Consider the following 20,982-nt stretch of genomic DNA (forward strand, 5'->3'; position numbering starts at 1 on the left):
CAAGCTGGTCTCACCACTAGCAACTGCGTCATTTCTCACCATCACCTCTATGTATGCCCCAGAATCCTTTGCTTCCTTCACTGTGCCACTCTCTGCTAGGCACCCTTCTCTTTATGAACAAGTTTCCTCAATCATCTGAATTGTAGCGGGTCTTCGGGGCCCATCTTCCATCACTCTCCTCCATAGGGTCTTCCTCCAACACTCTACCTTAGTACACAATGTGCTCCTCTTTCCACTCTGTATTATGCTCTAGACTCTGGCAGCATGGCTACCTAGCCAGACATCCAATGCGAAACTCCACGACTATTTCCCGTACACATGCTGCCTTTTTCCACAATGCTCAGCACTTGCCACACAGACGCTCCACAAACATTTGCTGACTATTCCTCTTTCTTTTCAACCTAAAATTTAAGTGGCTATGTCTTCCACCAGAAACACCTGTCCTTTGGGCCTACCTTCTCCAGAAGGAAAGATAGGGGGAGGTCTTTTTTTTTTTTCTCATAGAACTTGTTAAATCAGGGCTCATATATTTTCCATCACATGGGAAGACAGATGTTTGTTTTTGAAGAATATGATTGAGAGAAGAAAAGAATGCTGATAAAGCATTTACCTCACCCAAAGGAAGTGCAGTTACTGCCTGGGACCACTTTGGAGAATCAAAGTTAGAGTCCTGGATGTGCAAATCTCACATGTGAAAGTGTAGTGAAATTGACAGAGTTTGGGTAACACAAGGAATAAGAAGTGAACTGAGGACGGGAAGGGCAGAGAAAGTCTTTCATATGACACTGTGTGACCTAATCTCTCATATTTTTCTCTTTCTTTTCTTTTGTCTTTTTTTTTTTAACTTTTAAAACCATGAAACAGGAGCTCCAGTTTGGTATAAAGAAACTGAGGAATACTGATTAGGAGAGACCCAGTTTTCCTGCTAGCCTTATTTTCATCCACTAAGGAGTCACTTCAATAAACAAAGTCAGCTCTTGATAATCTACATACAGGGTGTTAGATATTCAAGCTATCTAAAATTAATTCTTAACAATTCATCCACTCATTACCCATTCAACAAATATTTACTGAACACCTGGTATATGCCAGGCACTAATGAATAAATTTGTTTTAAGATAAGAAATAAAATGGATGCTACATAAAATCTATCAAATAAAAAAGTCCCTACAAGTATACACCAACTGTCAAACATTATTTTTCATTCTGTTCTCTTTCCTTGAAGGTGATTTTTTAATCCCCAATCAAGATTTCCCCTAATCCACTCCCAAATACCAGCATATCTTCAAAGAATGCAAGCGGGTTATTTCACAGTAAAAATGCTGATTTACACTATCATGACACACATTTCTCCAAAGAAGTGGTTAAATTTCTTTGGTTAGTAAAATACCGAATTCTCTTGGTTTGCATACATTTCTCAGAAATCATTGGTAAGTAGCCCCAGTTTGCTGGAAACCTAGCCATGAAGAACAGACAAGTTATTAATACAACACAGAATGTTCCTCAGTGTTAAGGAACTGCTTCACAGGGCCAGCTCTTCATAAAAGCTGTTCACAGCTTGACCCCTTAAAGATGCCTCTTAAAGTAATGCCTGTGCTTCCAAAGGGTAGGAAAACCTACATGTTTTGCCCAGGATGAGACAAGCAAGTCCTTATAACACTTTCACTCTCTGCTGTGCAAACTGCTGCACTTCATCTCACCTTAATTTAATTCCTTCTCTTCCCCATTGCCCTATTCAATCCCTCAGTTGACATGTCTGATCTCTGTAATAATATTCAAGTCCCTAAGAAAGTATAAAGAGGGGATTTTACTCTATTTCTCTAAGCAGAACTTAATTAGGAAGGTAAATCTTCTGCCAAGAAGTCAAATAAAAATGACACGTGACTAGATGTCATCTGAAGCCACACAACCCTCTGTGTGGTAGGGTCCAGTTTGCCAGTGTCTGACAAAGCCGGGAGCTAATTAGACAGATGTCTGGTGTTGTAAGTCTTTCTTCCAGATGACAACAGAGGAAGTGGCAAGGTCAATACTGAAATGCAGATAAGGAGCAGCCTTCTGGGCTGAGTGGACATACACCTCCTCTAAAAACGGAGGTAAGCAAAGGCCCTAAGCAATCGGCCAGACCTTGTACTTCCCTTTGGTGCTAACCCCAGTGTCATCACCAATGGCTCTGCCTACCTTATGCTGTGTTGGCAACGTCCTCACCTCTCAGACCGATCCTCGGGGGGTCGCCTCAATGATAGCATACGACCAAATTAGAATGCGGCTGGAGCAGGGGAGAACTGGCCAAGACTGTGTGGTCTTAATAAAGGCCTGTATTGTGTTCTGTTGCCCCCAGAAACAGCCTGGATTTGAATCAACATTAAAACCAAATTAGAGTTGAGTTAGATTTAATTCCAACAAAATGCCTTCCTTTTGGTATTATCAGCACACATTCAATTCAATTCAGAAACTATACGTTTCCTTTTTAAGTATTACATACCATGGAGGTTTTTGTTTGTTTTTGTTTTTTGTGTAGAGGCAATTGATTTTTATTTTTCCCCCTCAACTGTGCCCAGTGCAACAGGTTTATTGCTTATTTCCTGGGAGCAAAGGGGAAAGCTTTTGTCAGTCATCACCAAAAACAAAAAACCATTTGTTGAATTGCTTAATTCAACTAAAACAAGAAGCAAACTGCACTGGGGTGGATTTTTAAATTTCAAGCTATAGTAATTATAAAATGAATATCAATACTTTTGTTTTAAAAGACACACCCACTATTTTATCCAGGTAAACATGAGAAACTGAAAATATCCTTTTAAACATTCTCCTAGTTTATGCATAGACTAGAAAAGAGTGAAAAGCTTTCCTGATTTTTCAATTCCAAGAGGAATCCGTCCAAACCGTTTCTATTATTAGCACACAAAATGGTAGCTAAAGAAGTTACTGTGGTTAACAACTGAATAATTCATAGTCTCAGAAGAATTCAGTCGCTTTGTCTTCTCCAGTTCCTCTTTAGAACTGGATCCCCAAACATATTTTGCGTCCTGAGTTGTTATAAAGAAAACCATATACAAATTTCTTCTCAGAACTTAAAAATCAGCCACACTAAGCACTAAAAACAACAGCAAGACATTAGGCTGGAGACTTAACAGGAACTTTTATAACCAGTTCATGAAACTTAAGATTACACATATATTATCAGAAATTAGAGCTACAGCTTCCAGTTTCTGTCCCATGGCTATCACTGGGCTATAACATCACCAAAATTTAAACTGTCTTTATAAAATATGTAAACACAGTAAATATGATCTACAAATAATTTGCAACACATTTCAACACCCACTAATCTAAAGTCAAATTATTTTCTGTGATGTGAGACACTAAGAATTTCAAGTTCAGAAAAAGAAAAAAAAACAAACCCACTTCAATTAGTGAAAGAAAGAGGTTAATAATGTTGGCAGGATGGAGTTCTGCTGTTTACCAGGAGAACAGAGGTCAAGCCCACCACCACTCTTCACTGAAAATTCCCAGAAACATTCAACTTTGTTTTGTCTTTGGAAGAAAGATGTTAAGTATTAGAAAATATGTGGGGATTTTAACCTTCAACTTTATTTTCTAACAACGTTTTTCCAAAAACAAGCGATCTCTGCCAAATAAAGCATAGAACTGTGAAACAAGATGGCTGGATTTTCTTTTTCCTGCTCTACATTTCATCCTCATTTAAATTCTCAACGGAACAAGTGTAAAACCTCAGAACCCCAGGTGAAGCCATCATTCCCCAGAGGCCACAGTTTACCCTTTCCTGTCTCCAAGGGTTTTTATTTTATTTCATTATTTATTTCACTGCACTGGGTCTTCATTGCTGTGCAGGCTTTCTCTAGTTGTGGCAATCGGGGGCTACTCTCTAGTTGCAGTGACTGGGGGCCTCTCATTGCGGTGGCTACTCTTGTGGAGCACAGGCTCTAGTTGTTGAGGCCTGTGGACTTAGTTGCTCTGCAGTATATGGGATCTTCCTGGAGCAGGGATTAAACCCATGTCCCCTGCATTGCAAGGTGGATTCTTAACCTCTGGACCACCAGGGAAGTCCCAAGGTTTTTTTAATGTTAAAATTTCTCAAGCAAATCTTTCTATAAAGCACGATTCCCTTCATATATAAATAGAGTTTGCCTAACCTGTCAACAAGAAAAAAGTGAACCATTTTTGGATAATGCAATGGGATCATTTGTGAACACTAGTCTACCAGGATATATTAAAATTCCAGGGACTTCTTTGATGGTTCTGTGGTTAAGAATTCACCTTCCAATGCAGGGGATGTGGGTTCAAGCCCTAGTCAGGGAACTAAGATCCCATATGGCCCATGCTGCAACGAAAACCCAGTGCAGCCAAAAAACTAAAATACAGCTAAATTAGGAACTAATTAGATGTTAGTGAGAGTTTACTCAGTGCCAGGAACTAGTGCTAAGTGCTTTACTTCTCTCATTTAATGCTAAGAGGTAGTATATATCTAATAATAAGAAAGTAATATATACCTAATATTACCTAACACTACCATGAAGAAAGGGCTTCCCTGGTGACTCAGTTGGTTAAGAATCTGCCTGTAATGCAGGAGACCTGGGTTCAATCCCTGGGTCAGGAAGATCCCTTGGAGAAGGGCATGTCAACCCACTCCAGTATTCTTTCCTGGAGAATCCCATGGACAGAGGAGCCTGGCGGGTTACAGTCTGTGGGGTCACAAAGAGTCAGACACAATTGAGCGACAAACACTTTTCACCATGAAGGAAATTATCATATACCTCACAACTGACCTCAGGTCAGTTCAAGTCCAAAACTCAAGCTCTTATCCACTGCACTACTACGTGACTTCTCAAGAACAAAGGTTCCCTGAGGAGGAATCAGACCTAGACCAAGGTGGAGAAAGTCAGAAATTCTGGCCACTAGACCACACAGTGTGTGTTGGCACGTCAAAAATGCCCACATGGTTATGTTTAGCAGTCTGCTTTTTTATAGTTTTTGTCTCCTGCTGATTTCATTGCTTCCATGTTTCACATAGATATAGACTTTCTACCATCACCAGCAAGTCTAATCTGGAGCAACCTCTCTTCTCCCTTTATCACAACTTTCCATTTAGATGTTGTTTTCCAGTTTACAAAGTGCTTCCACATACCTTATCTCATCTAATCTAATTTGCTATTTCTAATCAGTTTGGGGATGAGCAACCAGATTACCCATAATTCCAACAGGCTTCAATAAATAAAAGCAATTAGGTTCTGAGTGAGGGCTTAAGGCAGACTCCTAGGAATGAAGTGCACATGTCCAAGGACAAAGAGCAGGCATCTCTTTTGCAGCCCAGACCTTGCCTGACCACTCAGTCATTCTAGCAATCATTCATTTACTAAACATTTACTGAGCACCTGCTATGTGCCACATCCTGTCATGACTGCTGGCATTATAAGGATGATCAACCTCTAGTTCTTGACTTTGAGAAGCCGTAAGACTAGTAGAGAGAGAAATATGATCACAGATTACCATGCTGAGAATGGGCAGGCAGCAAAAAGGTAGCCGTGCACAAAGGATTATGGGAAAATGGATGCTAGCTGCCCAGTTCAGCAGAGATTTTCTAGACGATCCAAGGCTGATGAGGTTCTCAGCTTGGTGGCAGACTCTAGGGGTTGCTGGACAGCTGAACTCTAAATAAACCAGGGAAATAGTTCTCGACTCTGGCTACACATTAGAATCACTTGGGGAGCTTTCAAAACCAAATAATAACAAGACCACTTCGGAAAATTTGGGGGCAGAACTCACTCAGGCCAAACATACACATACCCTATGACCCAGCAGTTCCATTCCTATGTATAAACCCAGCAGAAATGTGTACCAGAAGACACACACAGGGATATTCATAGTAGCATTGTTCATAGCAACCCCAAACTGGAAACAACCCAGATGTCCATCAACAGGTGAATGGATAAAGAAAATAGGGGACATCTACACAATGGAATACCACTAGCAATAAAAAAGAAAGAACAACGAAGCACAGACTCTAGGGCGCCTGGGCTCAGTAGCTGTGGCACATGGGCTTAGTTGCCCTGCAGCATGTGGAATCTTCTTGGGCCAAGGGTCGAACCTGTGCCCTCTGCACTTGGCAGATAGATTTTTAACCACTGAACCACCAGTCCCAGATGTGTTCAGTTTGTAAGAATCCAACAAACTTTTTATTCAGGACTTGTGCAGTTTCCTGAATTCATGCTGGACATCAATATAAAGTTTACTTAAACATTAAAAAAAAAGAAGAAATAGTGAGGAAGGCCTGGATCTCACTGCAGACCAATTAACCCAAAAGCCCAGTGTGGGTAGACCCCAATATTTGTATATTTTTAAAAAACACCCCAAGTGGCTCTGATGTGTGTGAAAACCAAGACTAGGTGTTCCCATATTCTCAATAGCTCCTTTGGGTTAACAGCCTGGCACGTGGCAAGGGGAACAAGTTCTGAAGTAAGGAACATCAGTGACTACATTCTGGCTCTATTTTGCACTGGCAGTGTGGCATTTGTCTGGATCATCCCCAAACCTCAGTTTCCACCAGTGTATAATGGGCACAGTATCCTCTCCCCTCAGGATTGTTGTGAGGATGAAATGAAATAATATACTTAGAGCACCTAGCACACAACCTAGAACACAGTAGGTGCTTGAGAAAGAGTAGGCATCCAACTCCTCTCCCTCCTTCAAGGCTAAGTTCCTAAGTCTAAGCCCAGTGATGAGCAGATCGCTGCAGACGAACAAAACTCACACTCTCCGGTTTCTCCTCCTGAATGAGTTTCTTTGTAAAGACTGAAGTAATATTATACTTGGGCTAGTGACGTCAGATGAATATCAGACATTTCTGGGCCCTGGGGGCTCACTCTGTTCAACAGTGCTACCCCCAAAGATGATTGGAGAGGAGGCAGACCATAGATCAATACCAGCCACAGACCCTCCTGTGGAAAGCTTTGTCCCTGACCTCACCCCTAGTAACAGCACCAGTCCTGTGAGCTGGCAAGAAAGAACAGAAAGAAATAGTAGCTTGGAAGACATACCATCCAGGATATGTACCAAATGAGACACTTTTGTATCAAATGTCATGTTGGAGTAAAAACAAAGCAGAATTATGGGCTGAGAGCAGAAGATTCAGGTGAGAGTTTTGATGACACCACCCGTCGACTGTGTGACTTTGGTTCACTAAACTTTTCTGTTTCTCTGGCCAATGAAAGCAATGCCATCTCTCCTACATCCTTTACAAGGGCACAGTGAGTTTTAGATAAGATAAATAGAATGCTTTCCAAAACCTGAAGCAGCAAAGAAAGGCAAGATGAGATTTCTAGGCTGGAAATTTACTTTGTTTCAAACTCCAGTCACCAACCACCACCCTCCCTCCCCAAGACTGAGAACTCTCTGATATTAACTGCTCCAAGAACACCCAGAGACTCCACCAGCCTGAAGCTCGCTTATGTAAGAAGATACTGCAGCACTGCCTGGCATGGAGCATAATACTTTGCTTAAGAGAAATCCTTGGAAATGCCTCAGCTGAACTACAAGGGCAGGCCCAGGCTTTACGTTTTGGAGACAGGCGCTCTCAGTCACGGAACACAAGAACTGTGGCTGGAGCAAATGATGTCATCGGAGCTCTTCTTACCATGGTCAATGTCAAAATTAAGATAGGAAGTTCAAGGACAAATCGTGGGGTTCCCAGGCAAATACAAGTTAGAAAAACAGTCTGGACCTCAGAATCTTGCTTTTAAAATTGTCTCCTCTCCTATAATGGTTTCTAGTTTATGTGAAGCTTTTCTTGACAAAAGGAACATAGTTGCATAGAAAAATATACTCCCTTAGGACTCTATTTTTTCTCCCACTACACATTAAGAAGAGACCAAAAAAATCATGTGAGTCACCCCTGTATCCAAAAACAATAACAAACCAAAAATAAAACTATAAGACTTTCGAAGAGACAGAGATAAACTTAACGGCTCTCCACTCTAGAGCTGAGAAACGAAATCGCTCAAATACCTGTTGGGTTCCTAAATGACTGGAAAATGAAAACTCGAAATTAACCACAGGCACGCTGGTACACCTTGTAGATACAGGACTTTCCCCATCCACAAACCATTCCTGCGCCAGACCTGTGTACTCAACACCTAAAATATCCCCAAAGGTACGGATGCCGGGGATTGAGGGGGGGTGTCAATTAGTATAAAAGAAAAATAGTACTGTTGACTCCTGCCCTGGTTTCAGGGAAAAGAAGGAATCGGGTCTGATGCAAAGCTAGTGGCCAGAGCCGGACAACTCGGCCCTAAGTTTGGCGCGTGCCCGCGCTGCGCCCTCGGCCCCCGCCCCCGCTGCCGGCGCCCAGGAGCTCAGAGCCCGCGAGGCCCTGGCGGGGGACGGAGCCCGCGGCCACAGCCCGGGAGGAAGGGCGGCTCCGCGCCCACGAGGGTCCTTCGGCCCCACCCCGGGCCCTCGCGCGCTCCCATTCCCCTGACCCTTCGCCCGGGCGGGTCACCTGGCTCGGCGGCTGCCCGCTGGTCCTCCAGCTTTCCGCTCGCTCTCTCCGCGCCGCCGCCGCCTCCGGGAAGCCGGTCGCCCTCCCGAGTCACCGGGCCGGCGAACTGGCGGCCGAGCCGGTGCCAAGGCTGCGGGAACGGCGCCGCTCGGCCGGAGCTGGGACTCTGCCCTGAGCGCGGCCGCCGCCAGGGCGAAACTGGAGAGCTGGGTTCGGCTGGCCGGGGCGGGGAGGGGCGCCTGCAACTTTGCTCCTGGACGCGGACGAGGAGGGGGCGCCCGTCTCCAAACTCCGAGCAGCGCCCGCAACCTCTCCAGACCAGGGGTTTTTGTGTGTGTGTATTTTCAATGCCCCTCCCTTCTTTCACCTAAAGGGAAGCCAGATGCTGGCCCTCAAGTTCTTGTTTCCAGAGCGGCGGGGAGCGCGGGGCCGCAAGCGGGGTGCGGGCGACGCGCCTGCCGGGTGCGCGGGCGGCGACGGGCGGGCAGCGGCCGCCCTGGGAACCCGCCTTTGCGGCCGCTCCGCGCCGGCCCCCTCCAGCCGGGAGCCAGAGCCCGGGAGGGAGAGCGGCCTGGAGCGACCGGGCCGGCGGCGGGGAAGCGGTGACCCGGACCTGGATCGCCGAAGTAGGAACTGGAAGTGACAGCGGAGCAGGGCAGAGCAGCCGCCGCCGCCGCCCGGTAGCCGTGGCGGCAGCAGAAGCCACAGAGCGGCGGCGGCGGCCACATTGCGCATGCTGCTGCCGCCGCCGGGTTCAGCCCCGAGCCCCGGGCCGCCGCCGCCTGGCCTGCCGCGGGCCTCTGCTAGAGCCTCGGGCGGGAATCCCGGCCTCACTGAGCAGCCCTGCCAGGTGGCCCAGTTCCTCGTCCAGCCCCGGAGGCGGTTTGGAGGCCCCGAACCCGGTGGTGAGCCGCTGAGCCACCCCAGGGAGGAAGCGCTCTCCAGCGGCCCCCCGCACCCCTCCCTTCCCCGAACTGTCCTGGATGCCCTTCCCAGACTTCTCGGATAACAGGCCCCACACCAAATAGTCTCTTCGAGGGAGAATGAAAAGATTCGTGAGAGAAGGCAAATATTTCCGATCTTACTTGAAGTCCAGTTTTTAACCGAAAAGCAATGGAATGGGTAGATTAGGATGGCCAGAGTCATGGGTGTCATTTGATGTAACTCACGGAAATTCCAGTAGGAGTGTCAGACTGGCTCGACAGAAAGAGGAAAAAAAAGACCAAAAACTTACCAAAATCCTCTTTAGTCTTCCCACTAGCTCAAATTGAGCGGCTAAATATACAAAGCTTTCCCCAGCGGAAACTGATAGAAACGGGCCAGTTAAAAAACAGTGTCCCACAGTGAGACATTACCAGTCCTTGCTCCAGCCTCTTCATTTTTACAGATGAGTCAACCGAAGTCGAGAGAAGGGGACTCTGAGTTCTCCGAGAGAACATCGCCTTTTCAGAGCCTGATACCCACTGCAGCTACTGCTTAGTTGCCTGGCTTTCTGCCTCACTGCTCCAGGAAGGCTTTACTCTCCTAGAGCCCAGATCGATTATAGGAGATTTAGCCCTTGACTCATGATCATTAGTAGAGCTGCCTTCCTTCCAGAACTGCTTCCCTGTTGAGCAGCCCCCGGGATATGGCAAATCGTCCATCCCACGGGCCCCACTTTGGGGAGGGCACCCATGCTGTTCCAGTGACAAGGCAGATGGAGTGACTCAGGGAGACAGCAGGCAATGAACCGGTGGGGGCAAAGAAAAAGCCATACTGATACCAGCTGGTGAGAGAGAGAGAGAAGGAGGGAGAAAGAGAGTGAAACAAGCCCTAACTGAGCTTCATATAGGTTCAATGAAATCCTTCATAGACAAAACAGCTTTCTACAAAGTAGGGTTGGTGCAGGAGCAGAATGGGAGATGGTAGAGTATCCCTGGCAATGGGTTGTTCATAAAAGTGATAGGTGAAAAAGAAGTGCCTATTGGGGATGAGGCTGTGGAAAGCCTGACTGAAAGAAAAACCAGAGGACTAGAGCTGGGACAGACCAGTCCTTCCTGGGGCTTAGCCAGGACCATGTAGTCAGAGAGGTACCACCCAGGCCAGTCCCAAATGATCACAAGAACTGTATCTGTCCCTGACTCCCATCAAGTTCAAAGGCAGAACAAAGACCATTGCTAGGATAGTGCTGTCAAGGGAGTTATTGGTCACATTGGTGACACTCTACCTAGATATCAGGATTTTCCCATATGTTCTGGAAGATTTTCTCTTGAGGCCTGAGTGTCCTCCCTGCCTTCTCCATTCTGTAAATAAATAAGAAAGATACATTTGGTTCACAGAAATGGGAATACAAATAAACAACAAAGGCATGAGAGATGTCCAAATGCACATGGAATCATGAAATTCATATTACAGCAATAAATGAAATACCATTTGCACTCAACATTTTAGCCAACATTAATGATAAGTAATATCCAGGGCCACCAGAGACATGAGGAAGAAGGCACTTTCTACACTATTGGTAGGATTAGAACTTCATACAGCATGTTTGTAGGGGAATTTGAGAGTATCAAATTTTAACACAGTTATTCTGTTTCTGTGAAGAAAGATGCTTCAAGAATAATCACAGATGTACACAAATCTCTATGTGCATATACAACGTGACCCTCTGGCATTTATCCCAAGAATACAAGATTGATTTAACATATGAAAATTAATAATGTAATAAACATTGCAGTATAATAAAGAAGAAAATCAATGGTCATCTTAACAGATGCAAAAAAAAAAGCATTTGAAAAAATCTGACACACTTTCATGATAAAAAACACTTTAAAAACTAGGAATGGAATGGAACTCCTCTAACCTGATAAAGAGCATTTATGAAAACCTACAACTACCACTATACTTAATGGTGAAAGATCAATTGTATTTCTATGCAATGAACAACCCAAATGTGAAATTAAGGAAACAATTCCATTTGCAATAGTATCAAAGGAAATAAAATACTTTGGAATAAATTGAATCAAGGAGGTACAAGGCGTGTACACTGAAAATTACAAAACATTGTTGAATGAAATTTTAAAGACCTAAATCAATGGAAAGACATCCTGTGTTTATGGATCAGAAGACTTAATGTTGTTCACATGGCAATATTCCCCAAAGCAATATACAGACTAAATACAATCCTTATTAAAAATTCCAGTTGGCCTTTTTGCAGAAATGTACAGGCTGATCCTGATCCATATGCGCACACAAGAGATCCAGAATAGCCAAAATTATTTTGAAAATGACGAACAAAGTTGGAGGACTCATGCTTTTTGATTTGAAAACTTATCACTCAGCTACATTAATCAATTCAGTGGGGGAAAGAATAATCTAGAGAAAGCAAGGGAATTCCAGGAAAACATGTACTTCTGTTTCATTGACTACGCTAAAGTCTTTGACTGTGTGGATCACAACAAACTGTGGAAAATTCTTTAAGAGAGGGAGTACCAGATCACCTTACCTGCCTCCTCAGAAATCTGTATGCAGGTCAAGAAGCAACAGTTAGAACATTACATGGAATAATGAACTGGTTCCAAATTGGGAAAGGGCTGTGACAATGCTGTATATTGTCACCCTGTTTTTTTAACTTATATGCAAACTATATCATGCGAAATGCTGGATGAAGCACAAGCTGGAATCAAGATTGCCAGGAGAAATATCAACAACCTCAGATATGTAGATGATACCACTCTAATAGCAGAAAGTGAAGAGGAACTAAAGAGCTTCTTGATGATAGTGAAAGAAGACAGTGAAAAAGCTGGCTTAAAGCTCAACATTCAAAAAACCAAGATCATGGCATCTGGCCCCATCACTTCATGGCAAATAGATGGGAAAAAAGTGGAAATAATGACAGATTTTATCTTCTTGGACTCCAAAATCACTGTGGACGGTGACTGCAGCCATGAAATTAGAAGATACTCCTTGGAAGGAAAGCTATGACAAATCTAGACAGCATATTAAAAAGTAAAAACATCACTTTGCCAACAAAGGTCTGTCTAGTCAAAGCTATGTTTTTTTCAGTATTGATGTGAGAGTTGGACCATAAAGAAAGCTGAGCACTGAAAAATTGATGCCTTTGAATTGTGGTGCTGGAGAAGACTCTTGAGAGACCCTTGGAGTGCAAGATCAAACCAGTCAATCCTAAAGGAAATCAACCCTGAATATTCATTGGAAGGACTGATGCTGAAGCTGAAGCTTCAATACTTTGCCCACCTGATGCAAAGAGCCAACTCATTGGAAAATACCCTGATGCTGGGAAAAGTTGAAGGCAAAAGGAGAAGAGGGCAGCAGAAGATGAGATGGTTGGTTATACACCGTCACTGACTCAATGGACAGGAATCTGAGCAAATTCTGGGAGATAGTGAAGGACAGGGAAGCCTGGCATGCTGCAGTCCATGGGGTCACAAAGAGTCAGACATGACTTAGAGACTGAACAACTACAGCAAACCATCAAAAATACCAACGTGGCATTTTTCACAGAACTAGAACAAATAATTCAAAAATTTGTATGGAAACACAAAAGACCCCAAATAGCCAAACAATCTTGAGACAGAAGAATAGAGCTGGAGGAATCACACTCTCTGACTTCAGGCTATGCTACAAAGCTACAGCAATCAAAACAGTATGGCACTAGCACAAAAGCAGACACATTGATCAGTAGAACAGAATAGAGAGCCCAGAAATAAACCCACTCACTTTCGGTCAATTAATCTGTGACAAAGGAAGCAAGAATATACAACTGAGAAAAGACAGTCTCTTTAATAAGTGGTGCTGGGAAAAGTGGACAGCATATGTGAAAGAATGAAATCAGAACATTCTCTAACACTATACACAAAAATAAGCTCAAATGTATTAAAGACCAGACACTATAAAACTCCTAAAGGAAAACATAGGCAGAATATTCTTGGAGATAAATTACAGCGATATTTTTTGATCCATCTCCTAAAGCAAAGGAAATAAAAAAAATAAACAAATGGAACCTACAACTTAAAAGTTTTTGTACAGCAAAGGAAACCATTGGCAAAATGAAAAGACAATCTACTAAATGGGAGTAAATATTTCCAAATGCTGACTAATAAGAGGTTAATAGCCAACATATATAAACAGCTCATGCAACTCAACATCAAAAAAGAAAAACAACCCAATTTAAAAAATGGGCAGAAGACCTGAGTAGATATTTTTCCAAAGAGGTAATGCAGATGGCCAACAGGCACATGAAAAGATGCTCAGCATTGCTAATCATCAAGGAAGTGCAAATCAAAACCACAATGAGGTATCACCTCACACCTGGCAGAATGGCTATCATGAAAAAGAACACAAATAACAAATTTGGGGAGGGTGTGGAGAAAAAGGAACCCTCCTACACTGTTGGTGGGAATGTAAATTTGTGCAACCACTGTGGAAAACAGCATGGAGGTTTCTCAAAAAACTAAGAATACAACTACCATATGACCCAGCAATTTCACTCCTGGGTATATATTAAACAAACAAACAAACCAAAAACACCAATTCAAAAGATACATGCACCTCAATGTTCATAGCAGCATTATCTACAATTTCCAAGGTATAAAAGCAACCTAAGTGTCTATCAACAGATGAATGGATAAAGACAATGTGGTATATATATATACATATAAAATGTCCATCAACAGGTGAATGGATAAAGACAATGTGGTGTGTGTGTGTGTGTGTGTGTGTGTGTGTGTGTGTGTGTTATGGCTGGAATACTACTCAGCAATAAAAAAGAACTAAATAATGCCAATTTATATCAACATGGATGGACACTTGGATGACACTATGCTAAGTGAAACAAGTCAGAGAAAGACAAATACTGTATGATATCATTTATATGTGGAATCTAAAAACTACAACAAACTAGTGACTAAAACAAACAAACAAAAAAGGCAGACTCACAGATATGGAAAACAAACTGCCTGTGGGGAAAGGGAAGGGGGGAGGGGGCAACATAGGGATAGAGGAATAAAAGGGGTTATTATGGGACTATATGAAATCCCATGTGTGAAACTTTTGAAAATTATAAAGCACTATAGAATTTAAAGAATTTTTCATGTAATAAAAAATAATTTTTAGGGACTTCCCTGGTGGTCCAGTGGTTAGGACTCCTCATTTCCACTGGTGGGGGACCTAACATCCCACAAGCCACATAGCACACCCAAAAATAATAATAATAATTTTAATTAAATTAAAAAGAAAGAAAACGGGGAAATATTTTTAAGAAGATACTATCAAAGTCTGGGAGGCATGTCAGAGACACCCTTGTCTCCCAGGTGTCTCAGCAGACTTCCCTGATCAGTTGCTAGTGGTGTGAGCCTCTAGCGACCCTAGGACACTAGAGCTACATGCGAACACAAAGATGGAGGTCACTTGCAGAGACCAGCTGGCCACTCAGAGGGTCAGAAGGCAGCAGCTCTTTCATGTGGTCACCGTGCCCCACAGTCAACACTCAGATTGTCAATGTGCTGCTGCATCTCTGCTTTCATTTTTCTAGATTTCCAAACTGACCGTTTCAAGCTGGCACTCTTTCTGTATATAAATAATAGTGTGTCCTTGGCAACAATCAAGCCCTGCTCCTTTTGCTTTTTAAACATTAACAGTTTCATAGTGTCAACAAAAAAAGTATTAAGTATGCCCTAAGGGAAAGGCTTGGAGAAGGCAATGGCACCCCACTGCAGTACTCCTGCCTGGAGAATCCCATGGACGGAGGAGCCTGGTGGGCTGCAGCCCATGGGGTCGCTAAGAGTAGGACACGACTGAGTGACTTCACTTTCACTTTTCACTTGCCTGCATTGGAGAAGAAAATGGCAACCCACTCCAGTGTTCTTGCCTGGAGAATCCCAGGGACGGGGGAGCCTGGTGTGCTGCCGTCTATGGGGTCGCACAGAGTCGGACACGACTGAAGCGACTTAGCAGCAGCAGCAGCAAGGGAAAGGCTCCCCACTTCAGTATTCTGGCCTGGAGAATTCTATGGACTGTATGGGGTCGCAAAGAGTAGGACACAACTGAGCAACTTTCACTTCACTTCACTTCAAACTAGGCACTGTGCTAGGTACTTTAGGTCTGAGAGATACTCTATCTAAAGTGACAAGATACAGAAACAATTTAAATGTTCATCAATGGATGAATGGATTTCAAGAAAAGATGTGGTATATACACACAATGGACTGTTATTCAGCCATGCAAAAGGAGGATATTCTGCCATTTGCAAAAACAGTGATGGACTTTGAGCACATTATGCTAAATGAGATAAGTCAAAGAAAAATACTGTATGGTCTCACTTATACATGGAATCTTAAAAAATCAAACATAAAAAAAGAGCCGTTACCTGGGAGTGGGGGCTGAGGGATGAAAACTGACATTGTTTAAGCGTACCAACCTACAATAAGTAGTAAATACACCATAGTGGTCTAATGCCCACTATAGGGAACACAGACAACAATATTGTACTTAGGTGATATGATAAATATCACTACAATGCAATGATATTACAAAATATAAATGCATCAAGATAACACATCATACACCTTAAATTTACACCATATTGTATATCAAATACTTTCAATTTTTAAAATAATTGTTTTTAAATTTGCAAGTATTTGTCTTTAGGTCTATCTCCTAGCTACCTTGGGAACTTGAGACTAGATGGTCAGTATTTTTGGCTGCTGGGTGCACCCTAGCTCAGCTTTCAATCTCATTCCTCATGTATTGATTTTATTAATCTTCCCTCAGGGTTCTAGGAGTGCCTCAGTATAACTGTTATGCACCCTTTTCAGGCATAATTTTATGTGCAACACTACCTAGTAATAATGATATGAGTGAACAGCTATTATGCATGCTTTATGTGGAGTGACATATGAAGTGCTTTAGATGCATTATTTCATTTGATCTTCAAAAGAATCCAATGCAGGGACTTCCCTGGCCATCCAGTGATTAAGACTCCCTGTTTCCACTGCAGGGGGCTAGGGTTTGATCCCTGGTCAGAGAACTAAGATCCCACATGCTGCAAGGTATGGTCAGAATATTAAAAATAAATAAACGAATCCAATGCAGTACCTATTACTCATGTCTCCATTATACAGATGAGGAAACTGAAGCAGAGAGAGGCCAGATAACTTTTCCCAGAGTCACACAGAGCCAAAATTCTGACCCATGTCTGTCTGTCAAACTGGAGAAGGTATGTGCTTAACCATCCTGCCAGATATTGCCTCCTCACAATATTCATCTGATGCTGAGGCCAGCCTGAATTATCAAAAAGAGATCAAAATAAGTTTGGTGAGCTTCATGTAAGAAATGAAAATTATGTTATACTTTTAAAGAAAGATTTGTGTCCAAAGTGGCCAAAAATATTTTAAGTATGGGTGCTTAATGGAGTAAGCATTAGTTATCAGAAAAAAATCCACTTATGTGAAACAACTCATTCTCCAACAATGCCAGACCCAGGAGGTGTTTCTGTATCACCTAGTATTCTTAGAACCACAAAGAAGCTCAATATACTTTCTGACAGTTTCAGAGTGCATCAATCATTGGCAACCTCACCATGTTTTTATTTAACAAATGAAAAGAAAATGCCATAATCTGTTCATAGCAGACATCATTCCATAAGAGATATAGAGTAGGTTGCACCTGTCTTAAAAGCCATACACACCATGTGCCCAGGCACACACACAGAAAGATAAAGAGAGAGAGGGAAGGAGCTAAAATTTGGCGATAAGGAAATCTGGAATAAAATATTCTGAAACAAGCATAGCTTGATGCTATGGCTAACTTTCAGAAAAAATCTGAAGGAAGCAAAGATTATCTGGGGAAAAGGTACTTATACTAATACTACTAGTAGTTAAATAACACTTGGAGAAAACTTTCTGTGTGCCATGCATTCTTCCAGGGATGCAAATTCTTTGAAATCTTATACCAATCCCATGAGACAGGTGCTGCTATTCTTCCCATTTTGCAGGTATGGAGACTGAGGGATAGAGCCATAGTTAAGTAACATGCCCAAGGTCACAAGGCTACTAGCAAAAGATAACTGAGATTTGAACCCAAGTAGTCTAATCAGAAGGTGTGTGAAAGTGTTAGTCGCTCAGTTGTATCCAATTCTTTGCAAGCCCACAGGCTGTAGCCCACCAGGCTCCTCTGTCCATGGGATTCTCCAGGCAAGAATATTGGAATGGGTTGCCGTCCCCTTCTCCAGGGAATCTTCCCAACCCAGGGATTGAACTCAAGTCTCCTGCATTACAGGCAGATTCTTTACTGTCTGAGCCAGTAGGGAAGAGTCCAGGCTCAAACCAGTACTAATACTTCTCCACAAGTGATACTACTAATGCATGTCTATACTTCTGACACCCCGGGTCCTGTGCTGAGTACTCTACCTACGTTACTTCATAGATCTTTGGAATTTGGAGCTCTTAGCTCTAAATTATTATGCAGTATCTCATTTGATCCTTAAAACAGCCCCATGAGGTAGTTATTATTGTGTCCATTTTACAGATTAAAACACTAAGGCACAGAGACATTAAATAATGTGACATACAAGCAAAAGTGTCACCTCCTTTTCAGCAACACCCCCTATACTTACTGCAAGGATCCACATAACATAAAATAATACAGTGTAACTGAATATACAGTTTCTACCTCAGGGTCAAGTTCTTTCATGGCCTCTGTTAGCGAGGAAAAGTGGTTATAATCTTTCCACCCTTCCCAACTCAGAAAGATTACAGTAACCCTTTGCAGCATCCAGTGGCCCACTTTGGGTTCCACTTAGTAGGGACGCACACCATACAACCTCTAGCACCAAAAGCCTTCTTCCAGAGCTTGGGAGCTGTTTTTTTTTTAATTTATTTTTAATTGGAGGATAATTGCTTTACAATATTGTGTTGGTTTCTGCCATACTTCACCATAAATCAGCCATAGGTATACATATGTCCCCTCCCTCTCAAATCTCCCTTCGACCTCCCACCCCATCCCACCCCTCTAAGTTGTCACAGAGCCCTGGTTTGAGTTCCCTGAGTCATACAACAAATTTGGGGAGCTGTTTTTAAGTGGTACCATATTTTGTGTTTTTTTTAATTAAATTATAGTTGATTTACAATGCTGTGTTAATTTCCGCTGTACAGCCATTCAGTTACACATATACAGATGTTTTATTTCTTAATATTCTTTTCCATTATGGTTTATCATAGGATATTGAACATGGTTCTCTGTGCTATACAGTAGGATAAAAGTTACCATATTTTGAATTTTGATTTTATTTTGCTTTGGAATTGGTTTCTGGGAAAAAAAAATAAACAAACTAGCAAACCACGACTGGGGACCATTGATCCTAACCATGGTTTCCATAAAAATGCTTCCTCTGTTTAACAGTGAAAATGAGCCTTTTACCACAACACCATCTTCATTAGCAGTGAAAAATGGCTCACCTCCACCTGAAGAGCTGCACATCCTTTCAGGAAGTCATTGATGTTGTTGATGCAGTCGGCTTCAGTTGGGGGCTCCAGACAGTACTAGAGAAACACAGTCAAATATCACTTGGAGACTGTCATCCCAAGAGGGACACATCATTTCATCATTCGTTGATAACTAGATAAAGTAGGCTTTTTAAGGTGGGGCCAACATTGCTGTCAGCCCAGGAAGAGAAATTAACCACTGAAGGAAGTGATGCAAAAGTCTAAACGGTCGGTCTTGTTCCAAATGTCACCAAATCCTTAGCCCCAAGCCATCTCCACTTATAAACTTTCTCATGCTTTCTACCAAAGCGTGGTGATAGCAAATTAGAGAGACCCTGCAAGCTTTTTTCATCTTGGTTCCTGCTTTCAACCTATCATTTCTGTCCGTCCTCCTCATGATAATGTATTAAAAATTGTATTTTCCTCTTCGCTGTTCTTTACATTTGATCACATTTCTCGACATTTTCCATTTTATCACTGTTTTCCAAGTTTGAGAAATTATAAGTAAATCAGTATGTTCAATATAAACAAACTGCCTCAAGGAGGGCAATGAACTGTACTCAATGTCTCATTCCCTGCTGACCTTAAGAAAATAATTTATGGCTCCACTTTTAAACTTACTTAAGGTGCCCATTTTTAAAATTATTCATACTGGTGATCATGGGTTTCCAACATTCACAATTTTGGATTTTTTAAAATGAGTAAGGTTAGTTTCACTTTGAACACGTGTTGCATTCAAAACATATATTTGGTTTCTATTGTTTTAACAAACCCATTGTAACATTTTGGATTATTTCTCCTGATTGCTAAATAACCTCTCTTTTAATGTATACTTTATTTCTTTGAGAAGAAAATCCACACTAAATTTAGTCATACCATCAATAAGCACCCTGATTATCTGTTACAAATCATCCCATTACTCCACGGACTCACATGAACCCCAGGTTCAAAACATGTCCTCAGTACACAGGGAGGTACAACACTTATCTCTATGACAGAGCCAGCTTGTGACAGGGGTGTTCTCCTTGTCCCCTGGCATCAGTGGTGTCACAGGTTTTTACTGTACTAACCTCCAGTGGCCAATCACTAAAGGATAACCTTTCATTTTCTGACTTTTTCCAACTATAAAAACAGTAAGAAAGAACGGTTAAATCTCAGAAAGAGATGAAAGCAGGAGTGTCCCATGACCCAGGCAATCGAAAATCTCCAGAGTGACATTACCGCTGCTCTCTGGTGGTGAGCAACCCCAAAGATACTGCAAATTTCCCTTACCTTTTCTACAGAGCCAGGCCTTAGTCTGTTGATCAGTTTGCACAGCACTACCCCATTTTTCAGTGAGGACTTCAAGAACTCCTCCGGATCACAGATGGTCTTTTTGGGGGAATCTAATACTCCCAAGGATATGAGCCAGGTCACAATGCGCTCTTCTGGATTCATTACTGCAGACTGAATGCTCCCAAGCACCTCTCTGGGGCAGCTGCAAGGACTAAGCCACATCCGCGATTGCATCTGCTGTTGTCTTCCTTTTTATGAGTTCTCTTCTCGTGCTTGCAGAGCAAAGCCCTAAAACAACGTTTCTTAGACAACGGTGAAAGCCACTCCAATTCTGGGATTTGAAAACCACTACACTCAAAGATGTAGAAATAGAATGAATGGGGGGAAAATCCTGGATAATACTGGGTTTCTTTTTCAAAAGCTGCAAAACAAATTCACTAGGATTTTAAAAAAAGAAGAAGAAATACATACACACACTCACACCCCTCCCCCCCCAAAAAAAACCAACAGTGCAAGAAGCTGTAAGGGAAGGAAGTGAGCAGGATGCTGGGGAGGGAGGAAAGAAAAGGCAGTGAGCGCTCTGGGAAAACAGAGGCGAGCCAGCACTTCAGGGGACCTTGGAAATGAGATACTCATGGGCCAGTCTGGGAAAACGCTGTCAATAAATAGTCTAGCCCCAGTGAAAATCTGGCTTCTGTCAAGAGGAAGATG

At 42.6% G+C, this 20,982-nt stretch overlaps 1 protein-coding gene across 7 annotated transcripts in view; it reads right to left on the reverse strand.

Annotated features, from left to right (window-relative positions):
* ARHGEF6 (Rac/Cdc42 guanine nucleotide exchange factor 6) overlaps positions 1 to 20,539 on the reverse strand; it is a 118,344-nt gene extending 97,805 nt beyond the window's left edge. For 5 of the 7 annotated variants that reach the window (XM_055437942.2, XM_055437941.2, XM_055437940.2 and 2 more), the window contains exons 1-2: positions 20,269 to 20,520; positions 18,970 to 19,053 (exon numbers count right to left, since the gene is read on the reverse strand). In XM_055437942.2, the coding sequence (XP_055293917.1) occupies positions 18,970 to 19,053; positions 20,269 to 20,505 (321 nt within the window). In that variant the 5' untranslated portion in view covers positions 20,506 to 20,520. Of the gene's footprint in view, positions 1 to 8,515; positions 8,837 to 18,969; positions 19,054 to 20,268 lie in introns of those variants that run through there. The other 2 variants (XM_055437939.2, XM_088834079.1) reach the window with 2 other exon arrangements.
* Between the last annotated feature and the right edge of the window lie 443 nt (positions 20,540 to 20,982).

The sequence above is a fragment of the Moschus berezovskii genome, chromosome X, assembly GCF_049115385.1.
Source record: "Moschus berezovskii isolate FMDL1 chromosome X, NW_MosBer_1.0, whole genome shotgun sequence".
NCBI lineage: Eukaryota > Metazoa > Chordata > Mammalia > Artiodactyla > Moschidae > Moschus > Moschus berezovskii.